At 52.0% G+C, this 16,175-nt stretch overlaps 1 protein-coding gene across 1 annotated transcript; it reads right to left on the reverse strand.

Moving 5' to 3' along the window:
- Positions 1-5,914: 5,914 nt before the first annotated feature.
- LOC122920555 (uncharacterized protein KIAA0895-like) lies at positions 5,915-14,101 on the reverse strand. The gene is made up of 7 exons (XM_044270145.1): positions 14,010-14,101; positions 11,685-12,266; positions 11,151-11,294; positions 8,142-8,274; positions 7,298-7,603; positions 6,851-6,948; positions 5,915-6,771 (listed from the first exon to the last, which is right to left on the reverse strand). The coding sequence occupies exons 2-7, from the start codon at positions 12,195-12,197 to the stop codon at positions 6,607-6,609; spliced, it is 1,359 nt and encodes a 452-aa protein (XP_044126080.1). The 5' UTR covers positions 12,198-12,266; positions 14,010-14,101; the 3' UTR covers positions 5,915-6,606.
- Positions 14,102-16,175: the final 2,074 nt, after the last annotated feature.

Genomic DNA, 16,175 nt, shown 5'->3' on the forward strand with positions numbered 1-16,175 from the left:
CTCTGAGCATGCTTGTGTCTGTATGTGCGTGCCTCTGAGCATGCTTGTGTCTGTATGTGCGTGCCTCTGAGCATGCTTGTGTCTGTATGTGCGTGCCTCTGAGCATGCTTGTGTCTGTATGTGCGTGCCTCTGAGCATGCTTGTGTCTGTATGTGCGTGCCTCTGAGCATGCTTGTGTCTGTATGTGCGTGCCTCTGAACATGCTTGTGTCTGTATGTGCGTGTCACTGTACATGTTCTTGCACCTCTTGTAGACTTGGAGGCTCCTCGCTACGGTGTTTCTCTACATTCTTATCTAACTGGCTGCAAATCTGTAGTGTGGCCCCAAATCTAGGGCCCCTGGAACCATGTGGTGGACTCCTCTGTCTTCCTTATTTGTGCTGTTGCTCCTGTATTTACTCTGCACCCCCCCCCCCCCAAACACTCACTAGCACCAGGGGTCGTCTGCCTGGCAGGAAGGCCTTTGGGGGAGTCCAATGAGTGCACTAGTGGTGGCTCTGACGATGGGGGTTGTGATCCTTCCACTGCCTTGTAGGGGATGGTCTTTGTGGGGAGTGCGTTGGAGTTGCTGTGACGATGACGGTTGTGTTCTTACACTTCCTTTGGAGAGGATGAGGGTTATTTTTCCCACTGCCTTTTACGGTGTTCTTTTGAGGGTAGTGCACTGGAGGGAGTCTGATGATGGGGGTTGTGTTCTTCCCACTGCCTTGTAGGGTGTTCTTTGAGGGGAGTGCACTGGAGGCGCTGTGTCTTTGAGGGTAGTGCACTGGAGGCGCTGTGTCTTTGAGGGTAGTGCACTGGAGGAGCTGTGACGATGGGGGGTTGTGTTCCTCCCGCTGCCTTGTAGGGTGGTCTTTGCTGGGGGTTGCACTGGAGGCACTCTGATGATGGGGGTTGTGTTCTTCCCACTGCCTTGTAGGGTGGTCTTTGAGGGTAGTGCACTGGAGGCGCTGTGACGATGGGGGTTGTGTTCCTCCCGCTGCCTTGTAGGGTGGTCTTTGAGGGTACTGCACTACCTTTGTGTGGAGTGCAGAGGTGGCTCTGATGACGGGGGTTGTCAGTAGGTGATTCCCGCTGCCTTGTAGGGTGGTCTTTGCGGGGAGTTGCACTGGAGGCACTCTGATGATGAGGGATTGTGTTCCTCCCGCTGCCTTGTAGGGTGGTCTTTGAGGGTAGTGCACTGGAGGGACTCTGATGATGGGGGTTGTGTTCTTCCCACTGCCTTGCAGGGTGGTCTTTGCTGGGGGTTGCACTGGAGGCACTCTGATGATGGGGGGTTGTGTTCCTCCCGCTGCCTTGTAGGGTGGTCTTTGAGGGTAGTGCACTACCTTTTGTGTGGAGTGCAGAGGCAGCTCTGATGATGGGGGTTGTCAGTAGGTGATTCCTGCTGCCTTGTAGGGTGGTCTTTGCGGGGAGTTGCACTGGAGGCACTCTGATGATGAGGGATTGTGTTCCTCCCGCTGCCTTGTAGGGTGGTCTTTGCTGGGGGTTGCACTGGAGGCACTCTGATGATGGGGGTTGTGTTCTTCCCACTGCCTTGCAGGGTGGTCTTTGAGGGTAGTGCACTGGAGGCACTGTGACGATGGGGGTTGTGTTCCTCCCGCTGCCTTGTAGGGTGGTCTTTGAGGGTAGTGTGGAGTGCAGAGGCGGCTCTGATGATGGGGGTTGTCAGTAGGTGATTCCCGCTGCCTTGTAGTCCTTTATCTAGAGGTGGAAAGGTCGCATAGTTAGTCATTAGGTTGCGGCACGCCTTCCTCCGGGGCCAGAGTCCGCGCGCTGCACTTCTCTATGGAGGGGGTGAGCATTGTACGGCTCTCTTCCCTCACTGTTCACACTGGCCATGGGTTCGGCTGTGAGTTGTAGAACGGGAAGACGGACACGGACGATGTCCTTCCTGGGATCTGCACCACTGGAAAGCTGCTTGGACATTAACACGGCCACAGAAGAGGAGCTGATGACCCTGCCAGGTGTGACCCGGGCCTTGGCTCAGAGTATCACAGCCCATCGCCGCAAGATCCACGGCTTCCGCCGGGTGGAGGACTTGGCCCCGGTAACTGGGGTGGGCGCTGAGCTCATGCTGGAGCTGCGACCAGAGATTCAAGTGGGAAAGAGCGCCCCCGCTGGAGGAGAAAGTGACGGGCAGGTTGTTGGAGTCAGTGCCGAGGCACCATCAGAAAGCAGAGAGGAGACATGAACAGCCATGAGCACGCGTGGGGGTCATTCACCACAGCAGATCTGAACTCCTCCAATGTGAACATGCCCTAAACCTTTCCTTTCAGTCTGAACATTAACTGGGTCTAAACGTACGTATAGTAAAGGCGACCGGTCCGTGCGAGAGCGATGAGGTCTGTCACTATCGGGGGCTGCGAGCGAATCGACCTGAGAAAACAATTAGAAGAATTGCTGTACAGACTGTACTTAAAGACTAATGGCTCCGGGAACACAAGGACTTCTTCTGAATTCAGCCAGCAGGGTAAAGAATGGTGGTTTTCATTATGGCCAGGCATATTTATGAGAACTAGAGGAGCGCCTCTACATGGACGTAGCTATGAAGAACCATCGTATCGCTTATAATGTCGGATCTCTGCAGGGACGCTAGCCTGGAGATAGCTGCCCTGTCTTATGGCCTCATTCACACGCTGCAGATTTGGTCAGGATTGTACAGAATTAGTATGAAACCCTTCTTGTATATCGCCCCAGTTCTGGCCCCACATCTGCACTGTGTGAATGAGGCCCGACGCTACCAATCCATCTGTGTGCTGCAGTATGTAGTAGTAAAGGAAATGTTCTGCTCTCAGTCCTGTGTGCGGTCGCCTGCGCAGCGTTATCACGTTAACCCTCTGCACAGCTTCTGCACTTTACACTGTACAGTTAATCAGGAAAATGATCGCAGTTCAGCCTGGTGCCCAGAGGGTTAAGTTGTCAGACACCGTTATCTGCGCCGGCAGACGGGGCCTGGTGCTCATACTGGTCACGTGCTGGGGACTAAAGGTAGGAAATCCCCAGGCCAAAGCCATGCTGAAACCACAGCTGTACTTGCAGACTTCTCTGCCCCCCACTGAAGTGGAGAATTGACGTGTGGCACAGGGAACGCCCCCGTGGCACAGCCGTGCTGCATGTGGGACGCTGGCACCCGAGCACCACATGGCTGTACAACCCCCAACATGTCCCTCCCGTGAGGACTCGGACACAATTCTGGTCAGTCTCTTGTAGAAAGCATGTGAATGAGGCCCAGCACTGCAGTAAGGGGTACGTGGCACCCCACGGCATACAGCGGTGCTTCATTGCCGGACAGAGGGAAGTTGAATGCTGCACCGGGGCACGGAGGTGATGTCTCTCTCCCACACCAGTCACTAGGCCTGAAGCCTTCCAGAGGACAGCACGATGACATCATCATACCGACCACCTCATTAGGGCAACAAGCAGCTCAGGATTTAGACCGGAAGAGGCTTGTGCCCCGCGTCGCAACACTATAAGGGTCCATTCACACGTCCGCAAATGGGTCTGCACCCGTTCCTCAATATCGGGAACGGGTGCGGACCCATTTGTTCTCTATGGGGCCGGAAGAGATGCGGAGAGCGGACCCGAACTTCCGGGCTGCAGCTCTGCAATTGCGGACAAGAATAGGCAGTTCTATGGGGTGGGGGGTGGTGGTGTTGCGGATCTGCAATACACTACGCACGTGTGAATGGACCCTAAAGGGGAATAATTACTACTGGGGGGTATTATGGTGGGTGTCGCTGTGGGCTGTCATTTTCCTATGATTTTGTCTAGATCTGGTCAGTGTGTGTTGTATTAGATATTGGGGGTTGTAGTGATGGTCTTCACATCTCCTTGGTACCAGAGATGAGGACCTCTGTGACCCTCAGGAAATGTTGGGAACTCTACACTTCTACAGGGGTAGTAACCTGTCCCCTGCTACTGACAGGGGAAGGACGGATGTGTTTCTGAGTATCTCTGAGACTGGGGGTAGTAGTCAGATGTGGGGGGTAGTAACCCCAAGCTTAGGCATTCTCTCCTGGATTTGCTTCAATACGGCAACTTCATGTGTGACCTCCAATAAACTGCTCACGGGTGACAACTCCTCGTGCTCCGAGCCCCTCGTCGTCGGTCACAAGCCGATTTCATGACAGTGGGTTCTGCCACTACTGGAGGGCACTATACGGGGGCATAATTACTACTGGTGGCATTACGGTGGGCTTTATAAATACTGAAAAACACTGAGAGGCTTCATTACTGGGGGCATAATGTCGAGCTCTACTACTACTGGGGAATTATTACTACTGGTGGCATTATAAATACTGAAAAACACTGAGAGGCTTTATTACTAGGCGGGGGGATTATTCCTGGGGGCATAATGGTGAGCTCTACTACTACTGGGGCACTATAAGGGGAATTATTACTATGGGGATATTATTACTAGGGGACTATGGGGAACATGGTTACTAATATGTACATACAATGTTGTCAACTAGCGCTACACCACATCAAATTCGCAGCGGTGTATTAGCAGTCCCGTAACCTGCTAAGTGGACCTGCTACCCGTAGCTCACCCGCGGTGACGTCACCAGCTCAGACGTGAGCGTTCAATTCAACAGGTAACGGGTATATTCTGCCACCGGCCGGAGCGAATTTCCTAATACCTAAATATTAAAGCCAATGCTACAGCCATCCTCTCCTGGATCCATTCCTCCTGTTCTGCACCAGATACAGAATAGAAACGTGGACTATTACAGAACACTGTACCGCAGCAGACACGTCTAAGTGAAGGTAGGACCTAGACATAGGTTTGTAGCGGTCGGCTACTACGTGATAAGGAGGAAGGCGCTCTGTGTAGTTCTTTGGTATCAATTGCACTATAGCGCGCGGTGTTACATTATTTTATACAGATATATGGTTACTAATATGGGCACTACGGGGGCATTATTACTTCTGGGGCACTACGGGGAGAATTATTACTATTGGTGGGACTTTAGGGAGTCCTTTTACTGGGGGGGGGGGGCGCACTCTGGCACAGTATCAGCTTAGCTCAATACTTTTTTTGGGGAAATTATGTTTATAAACTACAAATTGGCGTGGTATTAAAAAGCAGGCAGTGCTCAACCCCATAAGCAGTGGTGCATGTATACCGGGGGGGGCAGATCCTGCACTTGTGGTCCGCTGCTAATGGCAATCCCCAGCAAAATGCATACAATGGCGGATGCCCGCAGCGGACCACAAGTACCACAATAGACATCCTACACAGGATAGCAAATGTGTGGATGTGATAAACAATAAGACTAAATAACAATAACAAAGACTGGTGCGCTCTGCGGTCTTACTAAACCCTCATACTGGTGTTAAATTTGAGAGATTAGCCAACATATCCTGAGAGTCGGACCTTGCGCTCCTGTAATTCGCCCACTGGCTCCTGGTATTGCCATACGGCACAGGTAGGTTTAGCGTTAGGTCCTGAACTACTTGAGAAACCTTGGCACGGTGCTCGGGCTCAGACGTGTCCTCCACAGCAGGATTTGTTGGCTAATCTCTCATATTTAACACCAGTATGAGGGTTTAGTAAGACCGCGGAGTGTACCCGTCTTTGTAAAAGTTATTGTTATTTTGGACATTATGTTTACACTATTGGGGTTGGGCTCTATTTGCTGGATGTAGTTATTTTTTAGGGTATTGTGTGCCAATACTTACTGAAGGGGGCACTACCTGTGTGGTACCCGAATCTTCAGGGGGACTCTTTCTGCTGGTATTGTGGGTGGCAGGATGGGATGTTCAGAAGGAAAGATGTCTGTCTGTCAAACTCTGGAGAGACAAGTGGCTGAAAGTAGAAGGTGAGGAAAGAACGTCTACATCAGAGGAGACGTCACTGGACGTAAGAAGGAAGGCGCGCTGTATTCTCCTGTATGTTTGGTAGAGCAGAATTTAATTTTTTAGCTCCTAGTCATCCATAATAGATCCTAATGTGGTGCCTGACATTTTGAAAGTGCTGCACACAACTGTTTGTGTCCGTCCGAAACCTCACGCTGGAAAACGTGGATCCCGTTTTAGTCCTTTTTATAGGCCGGATACAGTGAGCTCTGGCAGAGTGTGAACTTACCCTAAAATCTATCATTGTTCGCTTTCTTGGGGGTTCTCTGTTAGAACTTCTTTTCACTAGGGGGTACTTGGCGTGAAAAGGTTGACAACCAGTGGTCTAGAGCAGTCAGCATCAGAGAACAGCCAGCTGCCAACGTGTCTCTAAGGGTATGGCCACAAGGTCAGGGTTTTTTTATTTTTATCCCAAACCAGAAGTGAATTGAAAAAAAAGTGGTATCTGCCTTTAATACCTTGTCTCCTGATTTTGGAATCCTGACCGTGTGGCCATACGCCGATCCTCCAGGATCTGATAGTACATAGCACTGAACAGTGATGGTGACGAGGATCAGTCCGTTTATCATTTAATAAACAGAGCCCGGGGCCACAACACACAACTATGGGGATCACACCTTCCACGATCCCCGGGACCTTCAGAGCGTTATTAAAACTAATAAAAAGCGTAAGAATAAAAAAGGTGAGGCTCGTGTGACCCAATAGAAAAGTCCAGTCCCCCATGAATAAATATAGAAAGAGCGTGTCAGTCTGGGAGAAGGCTCCGGAGCTCCTCGTCGCTCAGCTGGTTCATCACCATGATGTGATTCAGATGCTGATGATACTTCTCCATGTCCTGCATGAAGTGAGGAAGACGAGCGTCCTTCATCTGAGCAAATGGACGAAGCCGCTCCACGTCCTCGAAGGCGACCTAGAGAACAGGCAATGTCAGTAATCTGCATCCACAACCTTTCCGCCATCTCGTGCTCCGCCATCTCGTGACGGCTTACCTTTCCCAGAGAAGTCAGCAGGCGGAAGTCAATGGAGTGGCGGTGTCGCAGGATGCGGATGATGCCGTCCAGATAGACCTGATCTTTGCTGAAGCAGCCTGTAGGAGATAAAGTCAGGGGTCAGCCTCGCCTAGGAGAATGGGGAAGGGTATGCTGGCCCCACCACTAGGCTCCAGTCACACACATTTCATCTTCCGCTATAATTGGTGTTTAGGATGTGCTGCTGGTTTTGGCTTTAAACAACATGTGGTCCTGGTGAACTCCACCAATAGAGAGGAAGCTGTGGTTCTAGTTATGGTCCACCAGTCGGTGGCTGTCAGGAGGTCTCTCAGCAGGGGCTAAGTGCAGTCTTATAGGCACCACCTGACCTGTGCCCGGTAATTGCCCGACTTGGACAAGCCCTGCGCTCAGCCGCTGCCTCCTAAACCTGGGATACGCCATGCTTGCCTGGTTGTCCGGTGTCCTTCTGGCCCCTCTTGGCCCGCACACAGTACTCCCACCGCACAGCAGGGTCTTCTACAAACTGCTGCAGGTCATTAAACAGGTTGGAGAAGCTGCAGGTGGCGGCACGACTGATGGCGTAGTAGAGGAGGGCAGCGCGCCACAAGTAGGGGTGTTTCCTGAAAAGCACGCTGTGCAGGCTAGCCAGGCCTTCCTCTGTGGGGTTGGCTGGCTTCAATCCAAATTGTTTGCGACTTTCTGAACCATGCCAGGGCTGCTGAGCGTCGTTCACTCCTCGCAAGTAATGCGTCCCTGCAGAGACAGAAAAAGAGAGCCCTGCTCAGCAGTAATGGGTTATAGGGTGTTACAAGAACTGCCACAATCTCCAGGGGGTACTGCACAGGCTCCCCGTCATCTCTCACTGGAACCTTTCTGTATAGTCTATTAGGAGCATAAAACGGGCCATTACTGAGACTTTCAGGAGCCCCAGATCATCGGGGGCCACGGCCTCTGCTCAGTGCATGTCCCCACATATAGCCACTATCATCGGGGTATACACCGGGCTGAGGATGGCTAGACAGCCTGTCTACTGGGTTGTTCCTGTGCATCTCGATTTGGTGATGGCCCTGTTCTTCTTGCAAGTGAAATCTGGAGACCCTCAGGGTCAATGACTGCGTTAGGGCGACCCACATAGCCACAAGGGGACAGGTTAGGGAGAGGGGGTGCAGCTTCACAAAGTGGGCAGTTTGGCATCGCACTTAGCTGTAGGAGGCATTTGCTGAGACCACCCAGTGTCTAATAACATACAGACCCAAATTCCACTCCACCAGAGGGCCCGGCCTGCGCCTACCTATCTCGTGTCGGAGCATGCCCTCCAGCCAGTGCTGCCGTGCACCTAGTAAGTTGATGGTTAGTGTCGGACGGCTGTTCTCATTTGTCATGACCGCCTGAGACAGCAAGTCTTCGGTCAGCTGGACCACCACCTAGACACCACCAGAGAAAGAAAGATGGAAACCCAGAGAGCAGCAGCAGACCACCCATGAGGACATTGAGGGAAGAGGAACAAGGAGACGCAGCAAAAAGAAAGGACAGTGGGACCAGAAGCGGGACACAGAAAAAGACCTGGAATTACACTCCTCTATGTGTCACCTCCACACAGACCTCCATCGCCCAGCAGCTCTCCTCCTCCATGTGTCACCTCCACACAGACCTCCATCGCCCTGCAGCTCTCCTCCTCCATGTGTCACCTCCACACAGACCTCCATCGCCCTGCAGCTCTCCTCCTCCATGTGTCACCTCCACACAGACCTCCATCGCCCTGCAGCTCTCCTCCTCCATGTGTCACCTCCACACAGACCTCCATCGCCCTGCAGCTCTCCTCCTCCATGTGTCACCTTTACACAGACCTCCATCGCCCTGCAGCTCTCCTCCTCCACGTGTCGCCTCCACACAGACCTCAATCGCCCTGCAGCTCTCCTCCTCCACGTGTCACCTCCACACAGACCTCCATCGCCCTGCAGCTCTCCTCCTCCACGTGTCTCCTCCACATGTCACCCCCACACAGACCTCCATCGCCCTGCAGCTCTCCTCCTCCATGTGTCACCTCCACACAGACCTCCATCGCACCCTGCAGCTCTCCTCCTCCACGTGTCACCTCCACACAGACCTCCATCGCCCTGCAGCTCTCCTCCTCCACGTGTCACCTCCACACAGATCTCCATCGCCCTGCAGCTCTCCTCCTCCACGTGTCACCTCCACACAGACCTCCATCGCCCTGCAGCTCTCCTCCTCCACGTGTCACCTACACACAGACCTCCATCGCCCTGCAGCTCTCCTCCTCCACACAGATCTCCATCGCCCTGCAGCTCTCCTCCTCCACGTGTCACCTCCATCCCCCTGCAGCTCTCCTCCTCCACGTGTCACCTCCATCCCCCTGCAGCTCTCCTCCTCCACGTGTCACCTCCATCCCCCTGCAGCTCTCCTCCTCCACGTGTCACCTCCATCCCCCTGCAGCTCTCTCTCCTCCTTCACATGTCACCTCCACACAGACCTCCATCGCCCTGCAGCTCTCCTCCTCCACGTGTCACCTCCATCGCCCTGCAGCTCTTCTCCTCCACGTGTCACCTCCATCGCCCTGCAGCTCTCCTCCTCCACGTGTCACCTCCATCCCCCTGCAGCTCTCCTCCTCCCCGTGTCACCTCCACACAGACCTCCATCGCCCTGCAGCTCTCCTCCTCGTGTCACCTCCACACAGATCTCCATCGCCCTGCAGCTCTCCTCCTCCACGTGTCACCTCCATCGCCCTGCAGCTCTCCTCCTCCACGTGTCACCTCCATCGCCCTGCAGCTCTCCTCCTCGTGTCACCTCCACACAGATCTCCATCGCCCTGCAGCTCTCCTCCTCCACGTGTCACCTCCATCGCCCTGCAGCTCTCCTCCTCGTGTCACCTCCACACAGACCTCCATCGCCCTGCAGCTCTCCTCCTCCACATGTCACCTCCACACAGACCTCCATCGCTTTGCAGCTCTCCTCCTCCACGTGTCACCTCCATCCCCCTGCAGCTCTCCTCCTCCACGTGTCACCTCCATCGCCCTGCAGCTCTCCTCCTCGTGTCACCTCCACACAGATCTCCATCGCCCTGCAGCTCTCCTCCTCCACGTGTCACCTCCATCGCCCTGCAGCTCTCCTCCTCCACGTGTCACCTCCATCGCCCTGCAGCTCTCCTCCTCGTGTCACCTCCACACAGATCTCCATCGCCCTGCAGCTCTCCTCCTCCACGTGTCACCTCCATCGCCCTGCAGCTCTCCTCCTCGTGTCACCTCCACACAGACCTCCATCGCCCTGCAGCTCTCCTCCTCCACATGTCACCTCCACACAGACCTCCATCGCTTTGCAGCTCTCCTCCTCCACGTGTCACCTCCATCCCCCTGCAGCTCTCCTCCACGTGTCACCTCCATCCCCCTGCAGCTCTCCTCCTCCACGTGTCACCTCTATCGCCCTGCAGCTCTCCTCCTCGTGTCACCTCCACACAGATCTCCATCGCCCTGCAGCTCTCCTCCTCCACGTGTCACCTCCATCGCCCTGCAGCTCTCCTCCTCCACGTGTCACCTCCACACAGACCTCCATCGCCCTGCAGCTCTCCTCCTCGTGTCACCTCCACACAGATCTCCATCGCCTTGCAGCTCTCCTCCTCCACGTGTCACCTCCATCGCCCTGCAGCTCTCCTCCTCCACGTGTCACCTCCATCGCCCTGCAGCTCTCCTCCTCGTGTCACCTCCACACAGATCTCCATCGCCCTGCAGCTCTCCTCCTCCATGTGTCACCTCCATCCCCCTGCAGCTCTCCTCCTCCACGTGTCACCTCCATCCCCCTGCAGCTCTCCTCCTCCACATGTTACCTCCACACAGACCTCCATCGCCCTGCAGCTCTCCTCCTCCACGTGTCACCTCCACACAGATCTCCATCGCCCTGCAGCTCTCCTCCTCCACGTGTCACCTCCATCCCCCTGCAGCTCTCCTCCTCCACGTGTCACCTCCATCCCCCTGCAGCTCTCCTCCTCCACGTGTCACCTCCACACAGACATCCATCGCCCTGCAGCTCTCCTCCTCCACGTGTCACCTCCATCGCCCTGCAGCTCTCCTCCTCCACGTGTCACCTCCATCGCCCTGCAGCTCTCCTCCATCCCTCTGCAGCTCTCCTCCTCCACGTGTCACCTCCATCCCTCTGCAGCTCTCCTCCTCCACGTGTCAGCTTCACCTTATGGTTTCCCTGCAGTCCCCTCACAGCCGTACGTCACGCTTTTCACATCCTCACGCTTTCCCTTCATGCATGTTCCCGTCTTCCAGCTTTGCCCTCTCACCTCACCGCTGCAGTTCTCTTTCTGCATGTACCGCCGACAACACGACCAGATCTGACACTTGCTGAGCAGATTTCCTCCAGTCTGTGACTCAAAGCTTTCATAACTTCCATATTTATCCAGGACCGCGTTCAGTATTCTCAGCGCCTGCAGAGAGAACACGGAGAGCAGTCACGCCGGACATGGTGCAGCTAATAATTAAGGCTCATTTTGGACTTTTCTCCTGAATTGACGCTAAAACATTTACTACTGCAAACAGAAAAATACACGTTCTTTATAGATCCCAATAAACGCAACAGACGTGTGGCTGGGGGTCTACATGAGAAATCACAGGTGCGGGACCACCCTGCTGATTAACGAGATGACAGCATTCAGTCCTCGCAGCAGCTGTAAAGCGAGGCGTCTGCTCCAGCGCTGTGTGACATCTAGTGGCCAGTATGAAAACTGCAGTATTTCTGAAACCATGTTATGCTTTACACCTGGCCGGTATCTCTATCCTGCCCCAGTAGGGAAGGCTCGGCATGGCGCATTACCTACCTGGACCAGGAACTGGTTCGATGCTTGGCTGTATTTCTCCAGCACAGTGAGGGACATGGGTTCCTGATACTGGAATTGTGGGTTGTAGCTATAGTTGGAGAGGAAGAAACTATCACGCTCCTGCTCCACATTGGTGGGCCGAAGAGCGACAAGGAGGCAGGAGGTCCTCTTTATGGCCTTGCTGTCAGCAGCCTTACTGATGGACGGCAGAGACCCGGCAGGACGCATTCTGCCCCGGGAGCTGCTGCTGCTGCTGCTACTGTTGAGGGTGCAGGAGCTCTCACTGCGACGCAGCCAACTACATGCCCCCCCGTAGAGCGCGCACCCCGAGAGCCTCCGCTGGGCCACCACACCCGACGAGAGGCTCCTACTCAGGCTCCTGCTGGGACCAGGCTGCGGGGGCACATGGAAGCCGTTCATCTGAGAGGACTTCTTCTTGGAGCGGGCCTCACTTTTATCAGAAGATGTAGACGACATTGTGTTATAGGCCTGGCGAGCGGCGTCCACCACCATTCTCCACTGTCAGAGACACCAGAAGGGGAAGACCACAGCTGGAGACGAGATCCTGTGCCCTGGGACCCCCTGCAAGGAGAGAGATGCAAAACCATCCAGAGATCAGCAGCTCGCAGGTATTCCAGTGCTGCTTATCAGACAACATTATCAGCAGGTAAAGGTTGCACTCAGGGTTTTTTACAACTGGAGACGCCTGAGAAGGAGCCTAAGAAACAGAGATGAACGGGAACACAGGCGCGCGCTCACACCGGATGTGTCCGTCCTCCCCGAAGAGGGAGCGCGTCCCAGTCTGTACAAGCGGCGCGTGCTTCACCTGCACCATGGTGATTATAACACTATATATACACACGTCTACCGCATATAACACTATATATACTGTCTACCGCATATAATAACACTGTATATATATATATATACTGTCTACCGCATATAATAACACTATATATATATACTGTCTACCGCATATAACACTATATATATATACACTGTCTACCGCATATAATAACACTATATATACACACGTCTACCGCATATAACACTATATATACTATCTACCGCATATAATAACACTATATATACTGTCTACCGCATATAATAACACTATATATACTGTCTACCGCATATAATAACACTATATACACACACGTCTACCGCATATAACACTATATATACTGTCTACCGCATATAATAACACTATATACACACGTCTACCGCATATAATAACACTATATACACACACGTCTACCGCATATAATAACACTATATACACACACGTCTACCGCATATAACACTATATATACGGTCTACCGCATACAATAACACTATATATATACACTGTCTACCGCATATAATAACACTATATATACGGTCTACCTCATATAATAACACTATATATACACGTCTACCGCATATAATAACACTATATATACACATCTACCGCATATAATAACACTATATACACATGTCTACCGCATATAATAACACTATATATATATATATATATATATATACACTGTCTACCGCATATAATAACACTATATATACTGTCTACCGCATATAATAACACTATATATACTGTCTACCGCATATAATAACACTATATATACACTGTCTACCGCATATAATAACACTATATATACACATCTACCGCATATAATAACACTATATATACTGTCTACCGCATATAATAACACTATATATACTGTCTACCACATATAATAACACTATATATACTGTCTACCGCATATAATAACACTATATATACACGTCTACCGCATATAACAACACTATATATACTGTCTACCGCATATAATAACACTATATATACTGTCTAGCGCATATAATAACACTATATATACACATCTACCGCATATAATAACACTATATATACTGTCTAGCGCATATAATAACACTATATATACTGTCTAGCGCATATAATAACACTATATATACTGTCTACCGCATATAATAACACTATATATACTGTCTACCGCATATAATAACACTATATATACACATCTACCGCATATAACACTATATATATATATATATATATATATATATATACTGTCTACCGCATATAATAACACTATATAGACACATCTACCGCATATAACACACTATATATATATATATATATATATACACACACACACACACACACCTACCACATATAATAACTATATATTATATATATACACTGTCTATTGCATATAATAACACTATGTATACACATCTACCGCATATAATAATCACTATATATATATATATACACGTCAGTCACATATAATATTAACCCTTTCTGGCAGTTACCGTTAGCAGCAGCATCTTCTGTGCCGGTGACACCACGTGACTCTGGACAATGGCTGGGATGAGAGGACACGTGACATCCCGCCACTCCTTACAACCCGCTGTCACTGAATATTAGTGGGAGGACTCATGTTAGTGACGTCAGCAGGCGTGTGTAGCCTTAGGTTACAGCGCATGCGCTGTTCAGTAGAGCCGGGCCCGGCGGCTTTGGCTCTGGCTGTAGTTTTTCAGTCACGGGCAGGACGAGGACGGCTGCTGGAGGTAGAGAGCGGCCTGAATAGTAATAGAGAGGTGGAGGGCGGCCTGAATAGTAATAGAGAGGTGGAGGGCGGCCTGAATAGTGATAGAGAGGTGGAGAGCGGCCTGAATAGTGATAGAGAGGTGGAGGGCGGCCTGAATAGTGATAGAGAGGTGGAGAGCGGCCTGAATAGTAATAGAGAGGTGGAGGGGCGGCCTGAATAGTGATAGAGAGGTGGAGAGCGGCCTGAATAGTGATAGAGAGGTGGAGAGCGGCCTGAATAGTGATAGAGAGGTGGAGAGCGGCCTGAATAGTGATAGAGAGGTGGAGAGCGGCCTGAATAGTAATAGAGAGGTGGAGAGCGGCCTGAATAGTGATAGAGAGGTGGAGAGCGGCCTGAATAGTGATAGAGAGGTGGAGGGCGGCCTGAATAGTGATAGAGAGGTGGAGAGCGGCCTGAATAGTGATAGAGAGGTGGAGGGGCGGCCTGAATAGTAATAGAGAGGTGGAGAGCGGCCTGAATAGTGATAGAGAGGTGGAGAGCGGCCTGAATAGTGATAGAGAGGTGGAGAGCGGCCTGAATAGTGATAGAGAGGTGGAGAGCGGCCTGAATAGTAATAGAGAGGTGGAGAGCGGCCTGAATAGTGATAGAGAGGTGGAGAGCGGCCTGAATAGTGATAGAGAGGTGGAGGGCGGCCTGAATAGTGATAGAGAGGTGGAGAGCGGCCTGAATAGTGATAGAGAGGTGGAGAGCGGCCTGAATAGTGATAGAGAGGTGGAGAGCGGCCTGAATAGTGATAGAGAGGTGGAGAGCGGCCTGAATAGTGATAGAGAGGTGGAGAGCGCCCTGAATAGTGATAGAGAGCGGCCTGAATAGTGATAGAGAGGTGGAGAGCGGCCTGAATAGTGATAGAGGTGGAGAGCGGCCTGAATAGTGATAGAGAGCGGCCTGAATAGTGATAGAGAGGTGGAGAGCGGCCTGAATAGTGATAGAGAGGTGGAGAGCAGCCTGAATAGTGATAGAGAGGTGGAGAGCGGCCTAAATAGTGATAGAGAGGTGGAGAGCAGCCTGAATAGTGATAGAGAGGTGGAGAGCGGCCTGAATAGTGATAGAGAGCGGCCTGAATAGTGATAGAGAGGTGGAGAGCAGCCTGAATAGTGATAGAGGTGGAGAGCAGCCTGAATAGTGATAGAGAGGTGGAGAGCGGCCTGAATAGTGATAGAGAGGTGGAGAGCGGCCTGAATAGTGATAGAGAGGTGGAGAGCGGCCTGAATAGTGATAGAGAGCGGCCTGAATAGTGATAGGTGGAGAGCGGCCTGAATAGTGATAGAGAGCGGCCTGAATAGTGATAGAGAGGTGGAGAGCGGCCTGAATAGTGATAGAGAGGTGGAGAGCGGCCTGAATAGTGATAGAGAGCGGCCTGAATAGTGATAGAGAGCGGCCTGAATAGTGATAGAGAGGTGGAGAGCGGCCTGAATAGTGATAGAGAGCGGCCTGAATAGTGATAGAGAGGTGGAGAGCGGCCTGAATAGTGATAGAGAGGTGGAGAGCGGCCTGAATAGTGATAGAGAGGTGGAGAGCGGCCTGAATAGTGATAGAGAGGTGGAGGGCGGCCTGAATAGTGATAGAGAGGTAGAGAGCAGCCTGAATAGTGATAGAGAGGTGGAGAGCGGCCTGAATAGTGATAGAGAGGTGGAGAGCGGCCTGAATAGTGATAGAGAGGTGGAGAGCGGCCTGAATAGTGATAGAGAGGTGGAGGGGCGGCCTGAATAGTGATAGAGAGGTGGAGAGCAGCCTGAATAGTGATAGAGAGGTGGAGAGCGGCCTGAATAGTGATAGAGAGGTGGAGAGCGGCCTGAATAGTGATAGAGAGGTGGAGAGCGGCCTGAATAGTGATAGAGAGGTGGAGAGCGGCCTGAATAGTGATAGA

The sequence above is a fragment of the Bufo gargarizans genome, chromosome 10 (assembly GCF_014858855.1).
Source record: "Bufo gargarizans isolate SCDJY-AF-19 chromosome 10, ASM1485885v1, whole genome shotgun sequence".
NCBI classification, from domain to species: Eukaryota; Metazoa; Chordata; class Amphibia; order Anura; family Bufonidae; genus Bufo; species Bufo gargarizans.

Excerpts from the sequence above, each read along its gene's own strand:
- LOC122920555 (XM_044270145.1), bottom strand. The coding sequence starts at position 12,197 with ATGGTGGTGGACGCCGCTCGCCAGGCCTATAACACAATGTCGTCTACA. Across the intron at positions 8,275-11,150 it reads AAGAGAACTGCAGCGGTGAG|GTGGTGGTCCAGCTGACCGA; the intron begins GTGAGAGGGCAA and ends GGTGGTGTCTAG. Across the intron at positions 6,949-7,297 it reads GAAGGACACCGGACAACCAG|GCTGCTTCAGCAAAGATCAG; the intron begins GCAAGCATGGCG and ends TATCTCCTACAG.